This window comes from Lynx rufus, unplaced genomic scaffold, assembly GCF_022079265.1.
Source record: "Lynx rufus isolate CCGP_SWC_20201006 ecotype Redwood Valley unplaced genomic scaffold, mLynRuf1.p SCAF_15, whole genome shotgun sequence".
In the NCBI taxonomy this organism is placed as follows: Eukaryota; Metazoa; Chordata; class Mammalia; order Carnivora; family Felidae; genus Lynx; species Lynx rufus.
Window position 1 is genome coordinate 61897112 of NW_025814829.1, and position 18013 is coordinate 61915124.

At 57.8% G+C, this 18013-nt stretch overlaps 1 protein-coding gene across 1 annotated transcript; it reads left to right on the forward strand.

Moving 5' to 3' along the window:
* The first annotated feature begins 348 nt into the window (after positions 1–348).
* LOC124509886 (uncharacterized) lies at positions 349–5000 on the forward strand. Its single transcript, XM_047076478.1, has 2 exons — positions 349–995; positions 4346–5000. Exons 1-2 carry the CDS (start codon positions 349–351, stop codon positions 4605–4607), a joined length of 909 nt encoding a protein of 302 aa, XP_046932434.1. The 3' UTR covers positions 4608–5000.
* The last annotated feature ends 13013 nt before the right edge of the window (positions 5001–18013 follow it).

Consider the following 18013-nt stretch of genomic DNA (forward strand, 5'->3'; position numbering starts at 1 on the left):
TCTCGTGGAACAAGTGCAAAGGGCCTGCGGTCGTATGGTCTTGGGTCTTGGCGCGAGCTCGTGAGAAAGCAGTTTCTGGGCCCCGCCCCTAACTTAGGGGGGGACTCACGGTTTTAAAGAAGCCCTCTCTGAGTCTGCCTTCGTCACTCCTCCTTCTAGAGGTTTCTGCACACATTGCAGGGGGTTCCACTCACAGTCTTAGGGGGCAGAGCCAGCAAGCCCCCCGGGGATCCCCTGGCCAAACCTACTCCGGGGGCCTCTCAGGGCCTCATCGAGGAGCACGGGGCCACAGCGAGGGGCCAGGTGTTTAGTTCTGTGTGTTTCTGGAAGGAGCCTGGGAACAGGTGCATGGTCTTGGAGAAGCTGCTGCCCCCACCCCCACCCCGGCACTGGCTCCCCGGGGGAAGGGGAACTTCCCGGCCGGCCCTGCCCCTGCCCTGCGATGGCTGCACCCAGAGAACTGAGACAGGAAGTGGGTGGCGGCCGCAGGGAGGGCGGCACCCGTGCAGGCGGTTTACGTGGGAGCCACGAGGACCTTGCCCCACGGCCTCTTCTGGTGGCTTCGAGGGTCAGGACTTGGAGAAGTGGACACGGGACTTGAGCAGAAAGGCCTGGCGAGAAGTTGGAGCTTCTGTGACTTCTGTGCACCGACAGGCCCGCAGCCCCTGTGCCGGCGAGGCCCCGGCCGAGGTGACCGAGGCCCCAGGCCTGTCCTCTCTTGCTGGGTCTCCTTTTCCTCTGGGGGCTGTGGTGCAGCTGAGCCCAGGAAACGTGTGGCGTTGCCGTAGAGACGGTAACCTGCCCAGGTGCCTCACAGCGGCCCTGCCCCCTTCTTCCTGCCTGTCCTCCCTGCCGACTTCTGAGGTCACGGGGAAGGGACTCGGCAAGGGCAGGAGGCACATTTGGGGGGCGTCCCGTCCAGCTCGTGACGGAGGCGGCACAGGAGAGCGGTGTGCGAGAATCTGGCCCTCCGTGTCCTGGCTCTGTGGCCTTCGGTGAGCTACTCAACCTCTCTGTGCCTCGGTCCCACATCTGCAGAACGGAGGTGGTGACAATCATGCTTATACCGCACGGGGTTGCCATGACGACGAAACCGGGTAACATTGTCAGTTCTGTGCTTGGCGAGTGCTCAACAGGGTGCCGATGATGTTAAAGGCTCTGATTACGACTGCGGGGGCGGGGGGGGGGATGGGGAGGAAGCGCAGATGAGCGGGGGGTGGGGGGGTGCTCTGCTGGCGTCCCAACGCCCGGACACCGTGCTCCTGCCACCTCGTCCTCTTTCCGATGAATCGCCTTTTGGTGGGTAAAAGTTCGGGTCTCTGTCACTGACCTGACTGTGTAACCACCCTGTGACATTGCCGGCATAGCGGCAGGGGGTTGGGGGGGGTGGCGGTGAGGGGGCCCTTCCCCTGACTTCACTCGTCCCCCGCGCGGTTCCAGGGCCATCGGGCACCGCACACCTGCAGCCAGAGACTCTGGAGGAGAACACCTGTTTCCAGGGGGAGGATGCGTCAGGCTTGGGGGGCCAGACCACAACCCCGGGGGGCCCTGCCCCCGCCCCCAATCTTGACACGGGGCAGGAGGATCCGGCCACACCCGCTTTGCTCACCCAGAAAAAGATGAGGCTTCTATTTCCTCCTCCAAAGCCTGGGCTGAGCCGGTGGGGTCAGGTCCCTCTTTCCGATTTTACTTCCCGTCCCACCCTGGCCCCCCTGTGCCCTGAGCCACCGCACTCGTGCGTCACCTTCCGTCTTCAGCTCCCGGGCCATCAGATTCCCAGGCCACCCCGGGGAGCCTCACTCCCGCTCTCTTGGGAGCACGGCGGAGGCGACAGGGACACAGAACCCCTCTTGCTGCCCCAGCCCAGGCCTCCCGCCAGCTCCCTGCCAGGCTGTGCGTCCCCTGGCCCCCCACCCCCAGCGCCCCTGCCCCCCGCTCTGCCCTCTTCTCTGCACCTGCGGCCCAGGCGGCCTCAGGACCGCAGCACCTGTGCGGCCACGCCTTGGGTCCGTCCTCCTGCAGGACGCACAGTGGGCTTGCGGGTGGGGGCCTCTGGATAAATGCCCAGACAGGGCTCCAGTCCCGTCCTTAAGAAGGGGAACCGAGAGTTGCTCAGAATTTTCTCATGTGGGCAAATCCCAAGATGAAGTCTTTGTTTTTGTTTTTGTTTTTTTTTTTTAATTTTTTTTCAACGTTTTTTATTTATTTTTGGGACAGAGAGAGACAGAGCATGAACGGGGGAGGGGCAGAGAGAGAGGGAGACACAGAATCGGAAACAGGCTCCAGGCTCCGAGCCATCAGCCCAGAGCCCGACGCGGGGCTCGAACTCCCGGACCGCGAGATCGTGACCTGGCTGAAGTCGGACGCTTTACCGACTGCGCCACCCAGGCGCCCCTGTTTTTGTTTTTTTTTAACAACTTTCAGCAAAGGAGAAACCCCAGTGGTCAAGCTTTATTTACTGTCAGCTCAATGGAAACAGACGTTTTAATTTAGAGGGAAAATCTGTGGTCCTCGAGTCTCCACCTCCTCCCGCCCCTGGGCACCGGGAGATCCTTCTTGCCGGGCAGAATTACATCCTCAGACTCTTTCTCGACCCAGCACCCGGCGCCTCAGGCAGCCAGTGCTGGTCACGGGATCTTATCTGCCCTTCCTGTGGGGGCTGGGCCCCCAGCCTGACCGCCTTAGCTGGGGTGGGCGCCGGGCTCCCACTGAGTCAGCCCCGCTCCTCCGGCCAGGCCAGACCCCGCCGGCCTGTCCTGTTCGGTTCCGGGTCCCCTCCCCCCAGGGGCCCACCAGGCTGTTTCTGAACCGGCGGGGGTGGAGGGGGGGACGCAGGGTCGGGGTCCGCCGGGGAGCAGGATGCTGGTGGGGGGACTGCGCTCCCCGAGAGACCCCAGGGCACCTGCACCGCTTTGGGCAGGGGCGGGGCTACCGAGCCACAAAGGAGGCTTGCCTAAGGGAGTTTGTTTTTAGGGGATTGTTTCATGTATTTTTGGCCAATTGGGTTTTCCTGTGCTTGAATGCAGCGCCCTCCGGTCCCTGTGGGCTTGGGCCCCGCCCCCTGCCCCGTCTGCCCTCCAGACAGTCCCCCCTCCCCCCTGCAGACACCAGGGGACCCGGGAGGGGGCTGGGAGGAACAGCGGCCCGTGGGATGGGGGGCACCACCAGGCAATCCCACCCCTGCTGGCTGGTGTGGGCGGGGGGCACCCAAGCCAGCCCAGAGCAGAGAGGGGTGACTAGAGGGGCAGGTGAAGTGACCCCGGGCCGGGGCCAAGGTGCTGGCCTGCTGGCAGGTGCAGGAACCACGGCTGTCTGTCACACCCAGCAGATGCTTGATCGGCAGTGCGGGGCTCCCAGGTTTGCCTTGGAACTAGAAGCCTGGGCGGGCCCTTGTTGGGGTAACAGTGACGTGAGGGGGCCTTGGGGACCTTGACCCAGAAGCACGGGGTGGGGTGCTGTTCACTCAGCCTGCGCTTGCCTAGAGGGTGTGACTCGAGAGAGCGGCGTTTGGCACATAGGCGGGTGGCGGCTGAGGCTTGGAGCCGGGAGAGGTCAAGGGCAGGTGCGGCCGGTTGGGGCCCGGGGCCGCAGGTGGCTGCTGGGGCGGCCGTTGCCACTTTGGCATTAAGCCAGAGTTTCCTCAAGCTCGACGAGGAGGGGTTGTGGGCAGGGGGCAATCGGAGCAGAATCCAAACTTCGGAATGCTTTAAATTATTGTATCACGATAGAGAGTCTCTGCGGTTCCCGAACGTCTGCGAACTGTCCTTTATCACTGAAATCTGTCCTATGCTCCCAAAGCAGGAAAGCCAGACCTGCCAACACTGCCCCTGCTCTGGGCTGAGAGGCGGGGGCGGGGAGGGAGTGTCTGCACCCCCCCTGCAGGGAAGGGTGACCCGGGAGCCCGCAGACCCCAGCGGAGGCTTGACCCCTGGAGGCAGAATCCGTGATTCTTCTTAGGATCCTCTCCTCCGTTCACGACCAGGCGCCTTTAAAGGGATCTCCTTCGGTGGTTTTTACACAGATGTCTCCGTGCCCCTCTCCCACCCACCTGCCGTCTGGCCGTGTCCCTCCACGCGGACCCTGGTGGCCGTGGCCTCTGTCAGTCTCCACCCTCCAGGAGGGCTGAGATCTGGCACCTTCTCTCCTTTCACCCTTCCCGCCTTTCCTTTGACTTCTGGATTTTTCTCTACCTCCTTCCTTGGTTCCTCTTCCTCTTCCCTCCCCAAGTATGGGGTGGGGGGTGGGGAGGGCGGGTCTCAGGTCTTCATCCCAAGTAGCACTTCCGTGTGATGGTCACTCCCAGGGAGAACAGGTGTATTCGATGACACGGACGTCTGTCCCTTAGGCCTCCTGTTTCACGTAACCCGTGGCCACATGGAATACCTACTGGCCGTTCCGGAGGCCTCTCAAGTTCCTCCTGCTCCAAGCCCAACTCGCTCCTCGACCCCCAGCCCTCGTCCCTCCTTCTCGGAAAGTGGTGTCCTCTGCTGCCCGTCGCCTGGCCCAGAAGGAACAAGGAGGAACGCAGGCTTTGGGGTGGGGCCACCTGGCTCGGACCCCAGTTCCGCCAATCCTGTGTGACCCCGCAGGTCCCTGGACCCCTCTGAGCCTCAGTTTCACAGCACATAAACCGTGCCCGTCTTAACAGATCTCTGGGGAAAGAATAAATAAAAGAGATACTCCACGGGAGTATCCACTCCCACCTCCACGGGATGTGGCCGCACAGGTGACACGAAGAAGGAGCCACACCCCCCTCCACGTCCAAGCTCCGTCAGTGACAGGATCCTTGGGCGCCACCCTGAACTCCCCCAGCAGCCCCCTTCCTGTCCTGTCACCCCCGTGCTCTCCTGTTCCAGTCCAGCTGCAAAATGCAGCTGCAAAAACACCTTGCAGAACACCTTGCAAAAATGCCACAGCTTGGGGCACCGGCGCGGCTCAGTCGGTTGAGTTTCCGACTTCAGCTCAGGTCATGATCTCACGGTACGTGGGTTCGAGCCCCATGTCAGGCTCACTGCCCCCTTCGGATCCTCTGTCCCCCTCTCTTTGCCCCTCCCCTGCTCATTCTCTCTCTCTCTCTCTCTCAAAATAAATAAACTTTAAAAAAAGCTTTATAAAAAACATTTTAAAAACTTTTAAAAATGCAACAGCTTTATTGAGATATAATCCACATACCGTGTGATTCATTTGTTGAAAATGGATAATCAGTGGTTTGTAGTGTATTCGCAGTGTCAGCCACCACCACAACCAACTTCAGAACATTTCTGTCCTCCCCAAAAGAAGCCCCGGGCCACCGACAGTCACTTTCCATTTCTGCCTCTGTCCCCAGCCCTAGGCAACCACAAATCGACTTTCTGTCTGTATGGATTTGCTTATGCTGGACATTTTATATTCATGGAATCATACACTGGGTGCTCTTTTGTGACTGGCTTCTTTCACTTAGCGTGATGTTTGCAAGGCTTATCCATACTATACCATGTTAGCATTCCTCTTTAGGGCCAATGATATTCTGCAGGGTGGATGGTTATACCACATCTCATTTACCCGTTCCCCAGATGATGGGCTGAACACCAAATGAGTTGTTTCTACCTTTTGGCAACTATGAATAATGCTGCCTATGAAGTTTGCGTACAAGTGTTTGTAAGGGCGTATGTTTTCATTTCTCTATATACCTAGCCGTCATATGGTACCTCGGTGTCTAACTTTTTGAGGAACTATTTCCCGAGGTGGCTGCACCATTTTATAATCCTCCCAGTGGAGTATGAGGGTTCCGTTTTCTCCACATCCTTGTCAACACTTACTATTTCTCTGTCTCTCTCTTTGTCTTTCTGTCTGTCTGTCTGTCTGTCTGTCTTTTTTACTATATACTTAGTGGGTATGAAGTGGTATGATTTTGATTTGCATCTTCCTGATGCTAATGATGTGCGTATTTTTCCGTGGGCTTATTGACCATTTGTATATCTTCTTTGGAGAAATGTCTATTCAGATCTTTTGCCCATTTTTTTAAAAATCTTTTTTAACATTTATTCATTTTTGAGAGACAGAGAGAGACAGAGCATGAGCGGGGAAGGGACAGAGAGAGGGAGACACAGAATCTGAAGCAGGCTCCAGGCTTCAAGCTGTCAACATACAGCCCAGCGTGGGGCTCAAACTCACAAACTGCGAGATCATGACCTGAGCCGAAGTTGGACACTCAACCGACTGAGCCACTCATGCACCCCTGCCTATTTTAAAATTGGATTATTTATCTTTTTATCATTGAATTGTAAGAGTTCTTCATGTATTTTTAAAACATGTCTGTTAGTAGATACATGATTTGCAAACTTTTTTCTCAATTCTATGGGTTGTATTCTGTCTTTCTTGATAGTGTTCTTTAAAGTCCTTTAGAAGGTACAAAAGTTTTCAATTCTGATGAAGTCCAAAGTAGCTATATTTTTCTTTGATTGTTTATGCTTTTGGTATCATATCTAAGAAACCATTGCCTAATCAATCTCAAACTTATGTCTATATTTTTCCTCTAAGATTTGTCATTTTATCTCTACAGTTAGGTCTTTGATCCATTCTGAGCTAATTTTTGTATATGGTGTGAGGTAGGGATCTAATTTCTTTCTTCTGCATGTGGATATCCAATTGTCCCAACACCATTTGTTACAAGGATTCTTCTGGCCCTATTGATTTGTATTGGCTCCCTTGTCAAAGATCAGATGACTGTAAATGTGAGGGTGTATTTCCGGACTTAATCCCATCCCATTGACCTATATGTCTACCCTTGTGCTGGTACCACAGTCTTGATTACTACAAGAGGGTAAGTTTTGAAATAAAAAGTGTGAACCCTCCATCTTTGTTCTTTTCCGGGACTTTTTCCTTTCTTTTTTTTTTTTTGTTTTTTTGGGTTTGTTTGTTTTTTGTTTGTTTTGTTTTGTTTTTTGGCTATTCTAGGTCCCTTGAATAAAAAAAGAATAATCTGGGTCACTCTTTTGCTTAAAGACCTCTTGTAATTTCCTGTGGACTGCGGGGCAGTTGGTGCGCAGGCTCTGGTCTCCTGGGATTCGCTGTAAGGGTGGGTTGTGTGGGAGGGCCAGCAGGAGCAGGCGGTCCCGCTGACGTCTCCATCGCTCCGGCTGAGTCACCGGTACTTGAATCACAAGCTGGGGAATGTCAGGTAGGTGACAGGCTGGATTCGCTGGGCCTCGGGCCCCTAACCCAGGTGCACTTCTGGATCACTGTGGGAACTCAAAATGCAGATGCCTGGGCCTCGTCACTCACGCAGGCACCTTGAGCACCTGCCACGTGCTGGTCAGACAGAGGAGCCCTTGCCCTTGGGGAGTCTCCACCCTGGGGAGGGGGAAGGCCGATGGTGAACAAGATAATATCGAATACCCTCAGGTACTCCCGAAGAAAGTAATGGTAAAGGCCTCAAGAGTACCGGAAGGGCTACTGTAGGTCAGGTGAGGGGAAAAGTCTCTTAGGAGACAGCGTTTCAGCTAAGATCTGAGTGACCAGAGTCTCCCACGAGAAGTTTCTCTGGGGTGACCAGGAAGTGGTCCTTGGGGGTGACCATGGGGGACCCCTCCCTGGCCAACCTCAGGCATGGTCCTCACCTAAGGGTGTCCTCGGTTGATGTGAGCCACGTCCTTTTTCAAGGATGACCGCAATCTTTTTCCAGAATTAAACATTAAAAAAAAAGAATTTTTGTCACGGACACTTCACGCCCCGCCATGGAGCCCAACGCGGGGCTTGAACTCACGACCCTGAGATCAAGACCTGAGCTGAGATCAAGAGTCGGACGCTTAACCGACAGAGCCCCCAGGCGCCCCCTCAAGAATGACCGCTTTTATTTAGTTGTGTTCTTGTCGTGGTCTCCCGTCTCCCGCCTGTGGATATGTTCACGGTCTAACCTTGATGTATCGTTACCGCTAGTGGGCAGGGGCAGGGACCGGGTCGTCCACGTCCCCGAGGGCAGCGCTGGAGGCTTTGCTGCGCGTCGGGAGCTGCACCGAGTGCCTCCTGCATTACCCCTTCTGACCTTGATAGCGAGCCACGCGGGGTAGGCGTGATCGTTGTCCCCACTTTACCAACGAGGAGAACGTGTTGCCTAGAGCCACTGACTTTCCAGAAGCCACGTGGCTGCCAGATGAGCTGCGGGAGTCTCAACGCAGGAACTCGGTCTTGGGACCTGCCGCTCTTGCCCCTTCCCCCGAGTAAGCACCGAAAGTTGCCCCAGCCGGTGGGTCCTGCGGATGAAATCCACCCAAACACACACGCATCTCCGCGCTGAGCGTAGATGTGAAAAACTTGCTGTGGCGGTACAACGTGCCTGGAATTTACCGTTTTAACCGCGTCTGGGCGTTCGCTTCGGTGGCATTACGCACGTTCAGTGCTGCGCGGCCATCACCGCCATCCGTCTCCAGAACATTCCGTGTTCTCAAACTTAGACCGTGCCTTCATTAAACTGCAACCCCCCAGCCGTGCCCCCCGGCCTCAGGCCCCTACCACTCTGCTCTCTGTTTCTCTGAATTTGGCCATTCTAGGTGCACGTGGAATCACGCAGAATTCGTCTTCTGGTGACTGGCGCATTGCACTTGACATAACGGTCCTTCTGTTTGCCCATGTGGTGGCAGGGTGGCAGGATTTCCTTATTTTTTAACACTGAATACAATTCGGGGCGCCTGGGGGTGCTCAGTCGGTTGAGCTCAGTCGGTTGAGCGGTTGGCCCAGGTCACGATCTCACGGTTCATGGGTTCGAGCCCCGCGTCGGGCTCTGTGCTGACAGCTCGTGAGCCTGGAGCCTCCTTCGGATTCTGTGTCTCCCTCGCTCTCTGCCCCTCCCCTGCTCACGCTCTGTCTCTCTCAAAAATAAATATAAACATTAAAAAAAAAAGAGACTTACTACTATTCCATCCAACCCCGTGTCGTTCATCCGTTCACCTGTCCGTGGGTGCCCCGCTCGCTTCCGCCTTTGGGGGCTGTGAATGACGCCCCGGCCACCAAGCAGGTGAGAAGCTCATTTCTGTCGTGGCGATTAAGGAAATCAGGGCCTCAGTGGAGCAAACGCATCACCTCGGCGGCGGCCTTGTGCCCCCCCCACCCCCACCCCCTGCCCCTAGCATCTCTGCGAGGACCCGCCGGCTGGGGCTGGGCCAGACCGTGTCCTCGGCGGCGGGGCCAGGCGGTGCACACACCCCTGTAACGGGCGCCAGCATCGTGTGCTGGGAGCCGCTGCTCCTGGACCCTGGAGGGGGCTCTGCATGGCGGGCGCACGCCTGGGACTCCTCCGGCCCCCGGTGTCCTGCTTTCCTACCTGGTCTCTGGTCCCCCCCCCCCAAGGCCGACAGGTGAGGACAAAGTGAAGCCTGAGGGTGTCTCACAGGCACTTTCTCGGACACTTAAAAAGTAATCTGAATAAAGGCTCCAGGAGATGCTGCTCCCAGAACAAAGGGGAGTCTCAGTGATGAAGAGGTGCCCAGGGGGTAAATTACTGAGCTGCCGCAGAAGGAGGTAACCGGACCGCAGGGGCTTGGCTGCCGATGGCCACCACTGCCCGATCGGAGACTGTCCCTTCTCCGTGCTGCCGTTCAAGGGCGTCTGGTTACACCACAGCCGCCGTGTGCTGTGGAGAAAGGACAGCCAGCCGCCCAGAGGCGTAGGCTGCAGAGGGGAGGCTGAGCAGCCGTTCCTTCCCCCGGTATCGAGGGAGCACCTGCCGTGGCCCTGGGCGTCGTCCTGGGGATGGGGAAGCGGGCACCCGCCCACCCTGCAGGACCTTCTAGTCCTAAAACACTCAAGGAGGTAAAAGGAGCGAGGGATATGTGTTTGATGGAAGGTGCCATGGAGAAAAGGAAAGGAAGCGTGGGCTTGGTCGTGGGCTGTATCTTTCAATAGAGTGGTCAGGAAGGGCCTTGCCGAGATGGTGACGTGGGGGCAAGACCTGAAGAAGAGAGGGAGAGAGCCACAGAGCGTCCAGAAGTGTTCTAGCGGAGAAGGCAGGATGTGCAAAGGCCCTGGGGTGGAAGGCAACGGCAAGGAGGCCGGGGTGGCTGGGGCTGAGTAAGCGGAGGGGAAGAGGGGCCCGGGGGGAGGATGAGGCCAGTGAGGGGCTGGGGGGCGGGCAGACTCGGAAGGGCCTTGTGCACCACTGTGGAAGATGGGACGCGGACACAGGACAGGACCTCACGCTTTCAGGGGAGAAAACCGGTGAAAGGGGGTGGGTAGTTGCCCCTTCCCCCATGGTTGTCGGTGAGGCTCACGGGACACACCGCGTGGACGCGCTGAACGCTGCAGAGCGCCACGAAAACGGGGATGTTCCCTCACCCGCCGCTGAGGTTCTACAGATAAAGCAGCCGATGAGCGGGTTCAGTGGTAACTGTTTCCATCCACGAGGGCACCGTCAGCAGGCGTCTCCCTGGGGAGGGGTCCCAGGGGGTCAGCCCGGTCTCGGGGCTGCTGTGCTGGGTGTCCACCCCGGGTCCCCGAGGCCCGAATCCTGCCAGGGGCACCGTGGACGACCAAGCTTCAGGCCTGGGCCGTGGGTGGGGCTGTGTCCGACCCGGGAGGGACCTGTTTTATTTGTCATTTTCTCTAGTCTGCACCGCAGGCGTAGGCAGCCTGGGATGCCGCGACTCGGGCGAGAGGGAGGGGTAGGTGGGGAGGAGTAGGTGGGGAGGGGTGGGGGGATGGGGTAGAGAGGGAGGGGTAGGTGGAGACAGGTAGGCAGCCTGGGATTCAGCGACTCAGGACTCAGGCGAGAGGGAGGTGTAGGCAGGGAGGGGTAGGTGGGGTGGGGTAGGATGGGGAGGGGAGGGGGGAGGGGGAGGGAGAGAGGCGTAGGTGGGGAGGGGTGGGGGGAAGGGGAGGGTGGGGGGACGGGTAGGGTGGGGAGAGGTAGGGAGGGAGGGGAAGGGTGGGGAGGGATGAGGGGAGGGGTGGGGGAGGGGTGGGGGGAGGAGGGAGGAGTAAGGACATCCTCTTCTTTGGGGGGAGCGTTTTCTTTGGCCTCAGTCCCCAGGAGAAAACATTCCCAGGAGAGATCTTTGTAACCTGGGTTGATGGGGGCTCAGAACCGCTGAGCTGCTGGAGAGAGAGCTGAAATCAGACGGGAGGGGGGCGCCTGGGGGGCTCAACCCGTTGAGCGTCCGACCTGGACCTCGGCTCAGGTCACGATCTCACCGTTTGTGGGTTCGAGCCCCGCGTCGGGCTCTGTGCGGACGGCTGGGCGCCTGGAGCCTGCCTCCGATTCTGTGGCTCCCTCTCTCTGCCCCTCCCCCGCTCGTTCTCTCCCTCCCTCTCTCTCTCTCTCAAAAATAAACATTAAAAACGGTTGAAAAAAGAAACGAAGGGAGGGAGCCCACCCCCCAGGTCCTTGCGAAGCCGCGGCAGGGAAATCTCCAAGGGGGTGCTGCTCGTGGAAACGGCCCCTCCCCGACCTGCTGGGTCCCACTGGAATGCCCCACGCTGTCCGGGTGCCAGCCCCGTCTGTCTGTCCCACTAGGCCATGGCCAGGCGGCAGCCCCGGGCCTGCACACCACGGGTGCCCAGTAGACCCTGTCCTGCACGAGTGGACGTTTGTCCGCCGTCCGTCCGTGAGCCCCGCGTCCCCTTCCCTAGCGTCCTCAGGGCTACAGCCCCCAGCGCGGGCTCCTGCACCGGGCCCAGCGAGCCGTCCCTCAGGGTGCCAACTCTATCATTTTCTTCCTGGCAACAACCCTTGGGATTGTTAAAAGTGTCTTTGAAATGAGCCCTTTAATTTACAGGATGAGTCCCTCCCCTGGGAAGGGGCCTTTCCCGGGGCTCCAGGAGCTTCTTGGCAGGATGCCCTCCCGAGGCAAGAGCGCCCCGAGAGCCTGTGGCTGCGATCAGCCGGGCGGGGGCCCCTGGGGGACAGCAAGGGCCGTGGGGCGCCGTCCGGCTCTCTCCAGAGACCCCCGAGGAGGTCCCTTCCGCCGAGACCCAAAGTCTGGGGACTCGGGGTCCCTGCAGACGTGTTCCCCTGCCCCCAGATGCTCCCTTCACCCCGAGCAAAGCGCCGGTGCCTTCCTGCCGCTCTGGGCCTGTGCGCGTTTGCAGCGGTGGCTTCCCGCGCGGCTGCACGCAGGTGTCCTTGTTCTGGGACCCGGGGCGGAGCCACGCCGGCCGAACTGGGAGGGGCTTCCGGCCACACCCAGGCAGCTGGGTACCCGCGCCCCGCAGCCCCTGACAGCCTGGGACTTTCCCGGGCCACCTTCCTGCCCCGGACCTGGGTATTTAAGTCCCCGGTGCTAATTAAAATCAAAGTACCTCTGAGTCCCCCTCCCGGGGCGCCACCCTCTGGACAGGGGTTCGCAGCCCGCCAGGGGCACCAGGGACACAGGAGCACCGCAGTCAGCTGGGGGTGCCCGCGGAAGTTTCACCGGTGGCGTCCAATCCTTTGGGACAACGAGAACTCGGGGGGGGGGGGAAGCGTGTGGCAGGTGACGTGCGGAGTGTGGCGCGGCCGCTCCTGGGCTCCTCGGGTCTCCGTCACCTGCTGCGTCGTGTTCTCTCCGAACCCCGGAGCCAGTGAGGTGCACCCCGCCTGTGCGTCGGGGCCCCTCGGGTGTGACCGTCACAGGGTGGTTCGTCGCACGGAGCCTCTGCACTTCTGCCCTGACCTGGCGCCTCCCCCTGCACTGGCCTCGCGTCGCGAGGTTTTCCAGCAAAGACAGTTTCCCGGCCGCCTGCGGGCGGCCCTTTCCGCCGGCGCCTTAGCGCTCGCAGCCCCTGGTGGCGCTTGCTGACGCCGGACAGGCTTTCAAGGCCAAGCCCATTCACGGCCTTAAAAAGGCAGGTTTGGGGGCACGCGGGGGGGGGGGGTCAGTCGGTTGGGCATCTGACTTCAGCTCAGGTCACGATCTCACGGTTCGTGGGTTCAAGTCCCGCATCGGGCTCTGGGCTGACAGCTCAGAACCTGGAACCTGCTTCCGATTCTGTGTCTCCCTCTCTCTCTGCCCCTCCCCTGCTCACGCTCTGTCTCTCTCTGTTTCTCAAAAATGAATAAACGTTAAAAATAAAAATTTAAAAAGGCAGGTTGCCTCTGCCCGCTGGGACGCCCTGTGACCCCACCCAAGGGCGTCAACGCGTCCCCACCTCCTGTCACCCACTGACTCTGGCAAAGTTAGGGAGGGGCTGTTAGTTTTTAGGGACGATCAAGCTAATTTTTTTTAAAATATCATCCTGGTAGACTCTGTTCTGACCCTTTCTGACCACACGATGACATGTTGGGCACGTTTCCAAGCGTTCCCGCCTGGCTGGCCGCCAGGACCCGTGGAGGGCAGAGCCTCCAGCCGCCGAGGTGGCCCCCCGGCGCCCCCAAGATCAGCTTCCCGGTTTCCATGTTGCGACATTAACCAAACCACAGAGGTTCTGACACGTCTGTTTCTTCTTTCACGAACCTCCGGGCACAACGGGGGGCCTGCCCGCTTCCTGCTCACGTGCACGGGCGGCAACGACCTTGCCCTCCAGGAAGTGAGGTCAGGCGGAGGCCCGGACAACCTCGGGGCCGCCCCCCGGCCCGGCTCCCCGTCTTCTGCGCCAGTTGACCTTCTGTGGTGCTTACAAAGAGCACACGGAGCGTCCCCGAAAGGCCACCGGGTCGGCGCCGGGCTGGGCTCTCGGACCCTCGCAGCCGTCGGAGGCCGGGCCCGCGGGCAGGTGCAGGCCGGGCTCCCAGGCTCCGGGCCCCCTCGTGGAGGGAGCCCCGGGGGGGAAGGGGGTGCCTGCAGGCCCCGGAGAGCCCCGCGATTCTCTTGCGCGTCAAGCCCTTGTTTTGTTCTTCCTGTTTAAAAACTTGAAACAAAACAAAGGGGTCACATGTTGTTCTCTCTGAAGTTCTTCAGGTGCCTAACAAACAGCGGAAGACTTTCCAGCCCCTTCGCTTTCGGTTTCGTGTGCTCCCTACAACAAGGTTCTGGAAGGTTCCCGAGCGGTGCAGATGGCAGTGCAGGCCGCCCCCGAGGGCCGTCCACTGGCGCCTCCTGCCCCTGTGTCCCCCCCGCCCCCCGCCCCGCGTGGACGGGAAACCGCTCTCTGCGGGAGAGAAACGGAAGCAGAGCGTCCCCGCCGCGGGAGCAGAGCCAGTAGAGGCGCTCGGGGATGTCACCCGGGGTTCGTCACATTTGGCGCGCGGACCGCCGGAGCCACAACATTTGAAAACCACTCCGGTCTCACCGACAGAAAGCCAAACTCACCACGAGGCCCTCCCGAGCCCGTGGCCGGACCAAGCAAGGTCATTCCCACGTGGGCGAGGGGACCCCGGGTCTGAGTACGACGAGCCGGCTCGCGCCCCGCGCCCTCCCCTCTCTGCCCGAGGCCTCCGGCGGACCCTCTGAGGACAGCCCGTGGGTGAGGTCTCAGAGGCCCGGCTGCGTGTGCCGGGCGGACGGCCGGCTCACCGACGGGAGGGCTTTCTGCCAGGCCGTCCCTGGCCTCCTGCCATCCCCTGGCGACCATAAGTTCACCAAGTCCCTTCAGGGGGACAGTTTGGGATTCCGGGGTACCCCCAAGCACTAGTGATGTGGGAAGCGAAGGCAGAAGAAAAACGTGAATTTCCTCACTGTCTACACCCCACTGACAGTCCTTGAGACAGACAGAGTGACCCTCCTCCAGGGCCCCAGCTGTCTCGATGACGACGCTTTGCTCAGGGCAAGAGGCAGCTGTAGCTTCACGTTAGCCCCATGTCCGGGGTCCCGTATGTCTGCTTTACCACCTACACGTTCCTCTGGAAACTTCCTTTATCTCTGCCGCCCAGATACATGCTAGCAATCCTTTCCGAGCTTATGGTCCCCGGATGTGCACGTGAAGGGTCTCATGACTGAGGTTTTACTGAACAGTAATAACAGGATTTACTGAACAGGATAGGATCTTATCCTAGCAGCAACTAGCCCCTGGTTTCCAAAGTCCTTAGAGAGCCCCTGGATCCTGTCTCCGTGCTTTTGTTATTATTTTTTAATGTTTATTTATTTTTGAGAGAGAGAGACAGAGTGCAAGTGGGTTAGGGGCAGGGAGAGAGGGAGACACAGAATCCGAAGCAGGCTCCGGGCTCCGAGCCGTCGGCACAGGGCCCGACGCGGGGCTCGAACCCACGAACCGTGAGATGGTGACCCGAGCTGAAGTCGGGCGCTTCACCGACTGAGCCACCCAGGCGCCCCCAACTGTTTGTGTTTTCAGGGAAGACGTAGCATCGGACTCTTGTGATCTCAGCACCTGCCCTGCAAGGCTGGGTGCCGTCCACAGCGTCTGACACGTCTCTGTCCTCCTTGGAGCCCCAGGTGGGTTACTGGCTTCGCCGGCATCTGTGAACACGGCCCCCTCGGAGGAACGTTCTCTTGCTTTGCGGAGGACAGCTCCGTGAGGCGCGTCCTCCTTCACCTTGACCTACACTGAGATGAAGCGATTTGAGGTGACCGTGTGCTTCTGTGGTGATTTACTTTTGTTAATGTTTTATACGTCAGCTCCTCTCCAGTCCCGTTTTCCTGTGGGAACTGGAAGGGTTCTCCAGCATTTTCCTCACTCATGGCGTTGGCCTCGAGGAGTTAGCAGAATTTTGAGCTATGCTCTCTCGGCAGCCATCTTGTGTTGTGCAAACGAAAACAAAAACAAAAACAAAACGCACGACACGAACACCAGTTAGTGGCTTAGAGCGATCGTTGTCTAACGGTGTCCTGTGTGGTTGACTCAGCCTACGTGATAAAGATATCCTTAGTTCACAAATATCTTATTAGAACATTGGGAGGACCTGGGAATGCGAGCTGGTGCGGCCGCTCTGGAAAACAGAATGGAGGTTCCTCAAAAAGCTAAAAAGAGAACAACTACCCTACGACCCAGCAATTGCACTACTGGGTATTTATCCAAGGGATACGGGTATGCTGTTTCGAAGGGACACATGCACCCCCATGTTTATAGCAGCCCTATCGACAAGAGCCAAAGTATGGAAAGAGCCCAAATGTCCATCGATGGATGAATGGAGAAAGAAGAGGTGGGATATATAGACAATGGAGTATTGCTCAGCAATCAAAAAGAATGATTTTGCAAATCTCACCATTTGCAACTACGTGGATGGAACTGGAGGGTATTATGCTAAGTGAAATTAGTCAGAGAAAGACAAAAATCCTATGACTTCACTCATATGAGGACTTTAAGAGACAAAACAGATGAACATAAGGGAAGGGAAACAAAAATCATATAAAAACAGGGAGGGGGACAAAACAGAAGCGACTCTTAAATATGGAGAACAAACCGAGGGTCATGGGAGGGGTTTTGTGGGAGGGGAGGTGGGCTAAATGGGGGAGGGGCACTAAGGAATCTACCCCTGAAATCATTGTTGCACGATATGCGAACTAATTGGGATGTAAATTAAAAAAAAATTAAAAATAAATAAGTAGAAAAAGAAAAAGAGAAAACAAAAAGAACACCGGGAGGACCACCTTTCTCCCATTAGGATGGCTGCTAAAAACAAAAAAGCCGAAGAACCAGAAAATAACGGGTGTTGGTGAGGATGTGGAGAAACCGGAAGCTTTGTGCCCTGCTGGCGGGAAGGTCACGGAGCAGCCACTGTGGAAAACAGTATTGGCCGTTCCTAGAAAAATTTAGTATAGGGGCGCCTGGGTGGCTCCGTCGGTTAAGCGGCCGACTTCGGCTCAGGTCATGATCTCGCGGTCCGTGAGTTCGAGCCCCGCGTCGGGCTCTGTGCCGACGGCTCGGAGCCTGGAGCCTGCGTCGGATTCTGTGTCTCCCTCTCTGTGCCCCTCCCCTGGCCACACTCGGTCTCTCTCTCTCTCTCTCTCTCTCAAAAATAAATAAGCATAAAAAATTTAAAAAGAATGGTTATGATGATAAATTTTATGTGATGTGTATTTTACGCTAGTTACAAAGGAAGCAAAAAAATTGCTAGTGTTTCCAGGTGTTACTGAGTAGGGTAGTGAGCGAGCCAAGTGTCTCCAAAGTAACCGGCAGGAAGTTATGCTGCCCTTTTGGATGCGATACAGAAAACTCGTTATTAACGGGAGCCCCTAATTTGACCCTATGGTTGGGAATGTTGAAAAGGGAGCCGCATCCCGTTGAAACCGTGGTCAGCTCGCTAGGACTGCCCAGAAGCGAATATACTGCCCCATAGGCTCATGGGAAGGAAGACTGGGGTCAAGGCCTAGGGCATTTCTTTAAAAGCTGAGCATCAGGGTTCCCGGGTAGCCTATCCTGGCCCCAGAAGGAGCCCCAGAGACAGACGCCCTGGGCGTCCTTCCTTCCGGTCACCACGGGGGTTAAGTCTTGGCTTAACCTACGGATCAACGGCAGCGGTCTCCGGGGCCCGGAGTTAAAAAGGAAAAAGGACTGGGCATTTTTAAAAAGGGAACGCTACGTGTCTGTAGATGTGACATTTTTGGCGGTGCCGTCCCGATGCTGCTCTGTGGGTTGACGCCGTGGGAAGTTCGCACCTTGTACTTTCGTGCTTTACAAGTGAGATCATTCCGGACGGTCCAACATAAACCTTCCTCTGTCGTGTTCCCAGGACACGTCCCACGTACACCTGTCACCACCCTCACCCCGTCACGGGCGTCTCCCCCATCACACAAACGGATGACTCGAGTCCGTTGTACGTGTGCCTCTAGAAGCCAGACCAGAGGACGTTCTGTCCCTCCTGGGGGCTTCTGAGCTTCGAGGCTGGTAACGTCAAGACACATGGAGCTTTCACTCCACCTGACCCCACTGTTCCATGATCTGGAGGCTTCTCAGGCCGCTCAGAAAGCGGCTCGTACGTGGGCTTTCTGTCTACATCTCGGGGCCAAAGAACACCCGAGACTGCTCTCCCTGAGCCCGGGAACTTGGCCTTGCCTCTACCCTTTGATTCTTCCCTCCAGGACTCTTCATTCTGATGCCCTGATTCTGGACTCAGGAGGACTGGCTGTCCTTCCCAAGGCCTGTCTTGGAACAAAGACTCAGGTAACCAGGGCAAGATCACTGTAATCCTTATGAGTACACGATCCAGTGCAATTAGATCTGCGTAAAA